Source organism: Coregonus clupeaformis, chromosome 13 (assembly GCF_020615455.1).
Source record: "Coregonus clupeaformis isolate EN_2021a chromosome 13, ASM2061545v1, whole genome shotgun sequence".
NCBI lineage: Eukaryota > Metazoa > Chordata > Actinopteri > Salmoniformes > Salmonidae > Coregonus > Coregonus clupeaformis.
In genome coordinates this window covers 5,602,797-5,611,004 of record NC_059204.1, presented here as the reverse complement: position 1 = coordinate 5,611,004, position 8,208 = coordinate 5,602,797, and the positions used below count along the sequence as shown (strand labels likewise).

The 8,208-nt window shown below is 41.9% G+C and overlaps 1 protein-coding gene across 2 annotated transcripts; it reads right to left on the bottom strand.

Annotated features, from left to right (window-relative positions):
• Positions 1 to 1,261: 1,261 nt before the first annotated feature.
• nccrp1 (P1, F-box associated domain containing) lies at positions 1,262 to 6,571 on the bottom strand. 2 transcript variants are annotated; one of them, XM_041893748.2, is made up of 6 exons: positions 6,387 to 6,571; positions 3,077 to 3,157; positions 2,840 to 2,936; positions 2,093 to 2,188; positions 1,719 to 1,857; positions 1,262 to 1,592 (listed from the first exon to the last, which is right to left on the bottom strand). In XM_041893748.2, the coding sequence occupies exons 1-6, from the start codon at positions 6,448 to 6,450 to the stop codon at positions 1,446 to 1,448; spliced, it is 624 nt and encodes a 207-aa protein (XP_041749682.1). In that variant the 5' UTR covers positions 6,451 to 6,571; the 3' UTR covers positions 1,262 to 1,445. The 2 variants fall into 2 exon arrangements, with proteins under 2 accessions (XP_041749682.1, XP_041749681.1); XM_041893747.2 differs by lacking the exon at positions 6,387 to 6,571 and adding an exon at positions 3,851 to 4,082.
• Positions 6,572 to 8,208: the final 1,637 nt, after the last annotated feature.

Sequence of the window (8,208 nt, the reverse complement as noted above, 5' to 3'; positions counted from 1 at the left end):
TTTCCGTCCACCTGTCATTTATTCTAACCATGAATTCTTACCTTGTCGCCTATGGCACGTTTCGCCGTAATGCTGACATTGCTTCGAAACAATCAGAACAGGTCCCCAGTAAAACTGTCCTCTTCTCCCCAAACAGGTGGACTCACAGACGCACTTTCCCGTTTACTCACATTCCCCTACTGATGCTGGATTCCATGCGGGTGATCACACACAGCGTAAACTGCGCAACCGCGAAACCAACACTATCATTGGTCTTACAACGGACCAGTCTCTTTATAGCAGAGAATATTGCCGCGTTCACGTCCTAGTCGGAACTAGGAAACTTGGATATTTCCGACTTCCTACCTGGTTGTAGTTGTACACGTGCCGCGTTCAACCATTAAGCAAGTCGGACATTTCCAAGTTTTCTAGTTCCGACTAGCACGTGAACGCGGCATACATAGAAGGCCTATGAAATAAAATGTACTAAAGTACTGTTTAAAGAAGCAAATTAAAGGGAAAGGGGTATCCCTAGTCAGTTGTACAACTGAATGCATTCAACTGAAATGTGTCTCCGCATTTAACCCAACCCCTCTGAATCAAAATAATAAGTTTAACATTAAGTAGGCTAGGCTACTTATAAAAAATATGAAATACTAGAGAAAGAAACGTAAAATAATAAATACTTGCATTTAAGTATATGTTCAGAAAAAATATTTGGGTTGATAGGAGACCTACATGACGTTAGGGCTACATGTTTATCTCCTACTTAAATGGAATATTAGTCTACACATTTCTAGTTGGCCTCCCGAGTGGCACAGTGGTCTAAGGCACTGCATCGCAGTGCTAGCTGTGCCACTAGAGATCCTGGTTCGTATCCAGGCTCTGTCGTAGCCGGCCGCGACCGGGAGACTCCATGGGGCGGCGCACAATTGTCCAGGGTATGGGAGGGAATGGCAGGCAGGGATGTAGCTCAGTTGGTAGAGCATGGCGTTTGCAACGCCAGGGTTGTGGGTTTGATTCCCACGGGGGGCCAGTATAAAATAATGTATGCACTCACTAACTGTAAGTCGCTCTGGATAAGAGTGTCTGCTAAATGATGTAAAATGTAGTTGCATTTGAGCCTATTAGCGCTATATAATACAGCTGTTTGAAGATTGGTCCTCACTGCTCATGTAGGTCTATTTGTAAATGGCAGACTGAGAGATGTCAAATGAAGTGTAATCAAAATGCTTGACTCATATCCATGAGAATATGAAGGTTCTCAACAAGAATATCAATGTTTTTCATTTTAAAGATGGTTTATTTTTTTATTTTAAAAAGTACTTTGTAATGTAGAATGTAAAATTAACCCAATATATGATCTACATTTCCACTACCAATGACTGTAAATATGGACATTGGACGCATGGTCTAATGTGGATATCACTTCCCAAAGTATCCATTGTGGTCCTTCAGAAGGTTTTCTATTGGCTGAATTTGCTTGGCTTGACAAGGACAGTACTTCCTGTGACCAGGGTGGGGAAGAACTCCACCATGAACTTGTTCTTCAGTCTATGGAGGAAGTGGACATACCTCACCCCAGGCCCGTAGCCTGAGAACACATGGGACACCTACATAGACAGACAGTTATAAAATGACTTACTGCACAAATAAGTATATAAAATGATCAAACAAAATCAGTCTTTCAAGCTAATATGTATAATAGAAACTCATAACAAAACATGTCTAGGCCCCACCTCTTTCCAGTTGTGGGAGTATTCACTAAGCTCCTCAGTGGGGCTCACGGTGTGCTCTGAGATGACTGTCTGTCCATCTGCTCCCAGCAATCTGACCCGCAGCTGGTAGATGGACTCGTGCAGTTGGCTCTCCTCATACCTACAGGGGTCGAAGGTCAAAAACTGTTCCTATGTATGAAGAACGAAAATATGAATACAAGAAGAGCCGATCTAACAGTGTTTGTTGCATAATGTTGTGGTTCTGGATAGAGGTAGTGAAACACTACACTGATTGCAACATTATTGGAGTCCCAAGTTGTGATGTTGACATAGACGCATAGTAATGTAACATGAGTCATGAATGCATGCTTAGGCTATGTCAGGTTGAAACCCACCAGTCTTTGATGACGATGTCAGGTTGGAAACCATCCAACAGCTCGTCCCATACTCCCTCAGCCTTCAGGTCCACTCTCTGCTCCAAGGTAAACCAGCTGAGAACACAGAAACACAGCACCAGTCAGAGATAATTCAGTATCTTTCTATCACCGCCTCTGATAAGACTTAAAGCATTTAGGTCTGGTTTACTGGCCGCACCCAGATTAAGACTAGTCTTGGACTAAAAAGCTCTTTCAATTAAGAATCTCCAATGAGAATGTGTTTAACTCTGGGCAAGGCTTAAAGAGAAATGTCACAATTTTTTAACTTCATATTCATCATCTCCAGCACCACCCCAACATCAACGTGTAAAATTGCACGTTTCTATGTTTTGTAGTAAAAAAGATAGATGAAGATAAGTGTTTCCAACTACATCATTGGTGTGCATAGTGTGATTTTAACTAATTATGAGTAGGCATTGCCTACCAATTGCTTGATGATGTCATTGAAACGCTTATCTTCTTCTATCTTTTTTACTACAAAACATAAAAACGCACAATTTTCTCATATGTTGATGTTAGGGTGGTGCTGGAGATGATGAATATGAAGTAGAACATTTTAGACATTTCCCATTAATCTGGGTCCAGGGAATGTGCCTTTAGAGGGAGTGGTTATACGACTAGCTTGACTGATAGTGAGGCCCATGACAAGGTAAGGAGGGGTAGCTCATTTGAACAAAGGTGACAGTTAGTTGTCGCTCACGTCACCTGTAGTTAGGCAGGTAACAGATGGTGACACCCGGTGGTACGCCGCTGGCGTCATAACCAAGGTCCTCTCTGCTGGTGGTCCAGCCGGTATAGTCACCTATAGATTGAAAGATATGAATCATGAAAGGAATTTCACTTCATGTTAGAAATCAATTAGGTCTACCCCTCTATTGCTTTATGGTCTTATAAATGGAAATAATAGCCAACATTTTGTTCTTGTATACTGTAAGTATGTACCCTCTGGTTCAGAGCGAGGAGGTCCTTCTGGAGGAAACCCTGTCAGTTCACGCTCGGGAGGAGGGGAGTCCTGACTCACACCTGGGTGGGGAAGGAGAAAGACAGAGTCAATATAACAACCAAGGACTTTAACCTACAGCAGTAGTATTCAAAGTCGGGGTCGTGACCCCACTGGCAACTGCATTTACACCCATATTTATACAAATTTAACAAAAGATTAAGAGTACAGATTATTGTATGGGACAATATACAAACGTTTTTGAAAAACACAATTTCACTGAGTAAATGTATTTATTGGTTTCTTTTCATTTTGATAAGAGATGAAAATGCAATGAATTTAAGGGGATTTGTTGATGTAAAAATCGACATTCACCGATTTTAAAGTTGTGTCATTAGATTTGGAGTGGGGTCGCGAGAAATTCTTGCGGAAAAAAATGGGGTCCCCGCTGAAAAAGTTTGAATACCACTGACCTACTCTCTAGTCTAAACCTGTTTTAAACAAAAGAAAACCAACGATTGATGTTCAAACACTACACTACTTTCTCTATGTTGTAGTGTTCCTGAAAACGTAATATGTACCATTGAGTTTTTCAAAACCCTTGCCCCCTATGGCAAACCTTGCCTCCGATATGTCTAACATAGACTAAGGTACAATGCCAGATCAATGATATTAGCTTTACAACTTTTAATTTTTATTCCGGTGAAACCTAACACCACAGCTGCAGTAAACATACACCACTATCAATACAAATCGACATATTGTCACGTAACTACCGTGAGGCGCAGGATTCCTCAACAAATTTCGACCGAACGGCTTCGCTTCGTAGACGAACTTCCAATCCACACTGTCCGGCAGCGAAATGTCTTTGATATTCCACTCTGTCTCGCATCTTTTTTTCCATTCATTAGTCGCCATTGTGTGATGTGTTCGTATCCAGCGTACAGTGAAACAGGAAGTGTAAAGTCGAACGCTGTAATTTATAATAGTAGCCTATGCCCCACCCTTAGCCTACCTGGAAACCCGAAGATGAATTGCATTGAATTCTACGTCGGGCAGAAATTAGCGTTTGAATAAGGAACGTTTGCTGTCACGACTTCTACAAGCAAGAATGTTGAATAAAATGATATTTTAACCTACTTTACTGGTTGTCTGTGCGATTGGTCCTTTTGGAGGTAGGAATGTGAGACATATCTACAGTAAAGTGTAATTAGGCTACATCAACTTTTTAAAGCGCTGGTAGTTTGTTCAGATTTCCAGTAAAGTACATAAACATTTAATTGTATTCAACATTATGTCAAAAGCTCCTTTCTGCCCGACATATAATTCAATTTCGGGTTTCCAGGCAAGCTCCACCCCTGGAGAAGATTGTGATGTTTTCTCTTATTCCCCACTTCTTAAAGTTGCAGTTGTCACAGAAGTCCAAGTAATGCTGCATTCATAACAAATTGGGAAAGTGGTATTTACCACATATGACTGGGAAAAATCCACTAGAACTCCCAACCAACTCGTAATTAGGCTATTAGTGGGAAACTCATCTATCATCCCTGAGCTAAGACTTCACCCACATGCTGACCTATGACCTCACCTACTAAGGAAATGACCTGGATAACAACTTTTACGGTAATAACAAAACAGTATTTATAAAAAGCAATCTATTAATATTTTTTTTTAACACTAACATTTGTTTACAAGCATGGTAGCTGTAGCCTAATTTTTGGTTATGGTTGATGCAGCTTGTTGGCCATTAGCCAATTAGCATTTCTCAACTAGTTAAAAGCACCTGAATGCATCCAACTGGTGACTTCATAACACCTTCCCACTTGGTTATGAACACAGCAGAACTACTACAGAGTAATGTATAAAGGATATTAATTAATTAATCCATTCATTCATTCATTTATTCATTCATTTAGTTTACATTCATTTGGTCAACTTGAAGCTTCAACCAATTTAATTATTAGAAAACACTAATAACATTGGGGAAATTAAGAATTGAATAGGGCATATCTGTCCAATAACTATCCCCTAGTGACTACACTTTTATTAGAGCTAATTTAGACTTTATTATAGGCTACATATTGCTTTACAGACTATGCCAGGGTTTATTTAGGCCTATCTGATGTTTGGTTGCTTCTCTATGGGCATCACAAATAAGGTTCTAGTTTTTTAATTATGACCTCAAATAGGATTCTAAACCAACATTCTAACGAAGCACAATCAATAGGATAAAAGCACAAAATAGGAGGCAAACAAGGAGGTCTAGGAATGAGGCTATGTAGGGTCTGAACCTTCAGGAACATAGCCTACGCCCTCCGCCTTTCAATTATGAGTTTCCAGACAGATAAAACGCTACAACATGTGTGGAGGGAACCTGTGCGGAAAACTGAAAAGGACCATTGCCACCGGTTGAAGGTAAGTTTCACCTGTAGCACATGAAATGAACATGTTTTATTATCTGGTTGCCTACAAAAATGTTTGATGGGAAACACTAGTCCTCTGTTAAAACACAAGCCATGGAAATTAATAAGAAGGGGTTGGCCCACTATTGCTAAAAATGTGTCATAAACAAAAATGGCCTGCCCTCATACAGACATTATTCCCTTTAGTCTCCTGGACAGCTGTCTCCTGAGCCACCAGTTGTAACAGTGCTTTCAAGGGACGGTCGAACCAAGAGCCCTGGTATAGGCAGCCACAGAACAAAGAACACTACCATAGAAGAATACCGTAGAGCACTAAAGCCAGACAACTTCAGCAAAAGCAACATTCTCAGCACAGAAAGAAGGAAAAATGTCAAAACAGTCCGAATAGACAACTGCCAAAGTGACAGAACAGACATCAGGCCTGGCGTTTCTGTGAGAGACAACATTAGCACAGACAAGTTGGGCCACCTAAGCTACAGGGCAGAGGCCCTAAGAGAAGACACTCACTTTATAAATGATTGTGAGCAGCTCAGAATGGACCAACTTCGGACAGTCCACCCCAAAGCAGACAGCATTGGGATAGATCCGGGTAGAGACCTCCGTAGGACAGACATTGCAGACCACCACTCTGGAGTCTCAGACTACCAGAGGTCAAAGGCCCTGGACACCAACATCATTGGGACATCAACATCCCAGTCCAATGTTTTGCACCCGTGGCAGGTTTGGGACGGAGGTGCCAGATATCAGCCGAGGTCCTTGCTCTGTGATGTTGGCACACAGACTTACCTGACTGCCCTAGCCCAGAGTCCTCACTCCATCCCAGGCCCTGACACTGAACCTATCATGGGTGAGAGTGAGAGAGAGAGAGAGAGAGAGAGAGAGAGAGAACCTTGGCTTGTAGTGTTTAAGGCCCCGAGGGAAAGTGAGATGGAAAGGAACCAGCAGAGCAGCATTCAGCAGCAGCACCATCCCATGGCCACTTTACATCAGGTGGTCCTGCAGAAAGACACAGGGCCTTACTGCTCCTCCTGTGACACCGCCACTCAGACCTACATCTGTGCCCTTACCCACACACCTGCACTGAAAACAGGGGAGGCAGGTGGGTGTCAAACATCTGAGGTGCTCTTTACATTTCAATGAGATTAAAGAAAAGTTAGAAGGTTGTTGATTTGTCCTCCATTGAGGGTGTGTGAGACTTTTATTATCCTGTCAGTCCTGTGTCTTCACTCAAAAGACAAAACACTGATCCCACATAGTAGGTCTGTCTCACCTACAGAGAATGGAGAGGAAGTCTGATTGGCTTGTCGATTGGTCGTGGAGATTGTTTACTCTCTAACTGTGTAGATTACTGTATGTTTATTGTCAATTAACCAGTTAGCAGTATACCTGTTTATTTTCTGTGTGCCAGTCCTTATTACTTTTAAGCAGCGTTACTTGCTCAGAAATCAGAGGATGCACTGTTAATTAATAAGGATCTTATTCCAACCAGCCTTATAATTTTTGTTTGGGTGAGTGCTAGGAGTAGGAAATTATGATCATGTCTATGAACCGTGTAATCTGTTTATAATGTGGCATAGACTGCCTGTATTCTATTAGCATAGGCAAGGCATCCGCATGCTTCCCAGCCGAAACAGTTCTGAAGAGTTCTTGCATATATTATGATTGCATTTTGTGATATTTTTGTCCGTTTTGGACTTCGGTAAAGGTTTTTACGGCTGTTCGGGCAAGTCACATTTTTGCTCAAGGCCAGCCTAAATTCGGGAGCTGAAGTGTACGTGATTGGTCAACTGTAGGGATTCTTAAATAAAGTATTTGTTGGCATCCATGAAAAAAAATAACATAGCGAAATTTTGCACACATTTTTTTAGTTAGACTAAAGGCGTCAGCATGCTTCAGTTTGGCTGGCGAACTCGGCTAGCCGAATAGGCCCTTTTCACGTGACGTCAGACAACTTCCGTTCTGCCGCGATGCAGGTTATGTTTACATCCGGTGTCGCTTAGGAACGCTTAGCTAGTAGCACATCATTATGGAGTTCACCCAGTCCCTTTCACATCTGCCACCAATACGACTTAACGACGTAGAACGACTTGCTGACAAGTGGTCCCTTACTTCAAGATCGAAGCTTGATACTTTTACTTTTTTTGCCAAACAGATACATGGTTACTCTTATTTGTAATACTAACCAGGAGAAGGACGGCAGGCATAGTCGTGATCGTTTGTCACTGCAGGCAAAGCACCCTCTGTGCTGTCAGGCATCTCATGATCAGAATCATCCAGGACAGCAACACCAAGACGCTTTCTTGCTCGCTGGTAAACTGACTCCCGAGCTTGTGAGCCGCCTCCTATATGTGTGAAATTAACCATATGCTTGTCATGATACATTTTGGTAATCACTTTTCAGTCCCTAAAATGACAAAATGTAGCAGCTATATTGCATCAGGATTAAATTATTAAACATTTTGTACAAGTAATATATTATTGGATTACAGTAGTATTACGTTTAACGCTGTCTACCTATCCTTACCCCAATCATTCCAGTGGAATCTAGACGGCACTGATCCCTGTTTAATACGGATCCGTCCACTGGCCGATGTGTATCTATCCTCAGGGGGAAAGTGCTGACTGCAAACAAAGGTGCTCCCACGAAGAATCTTAAAACTTGGTCCCTCATCTCTCCTGATCGCCCTCACCCAACGGGCACGTATTTCTCC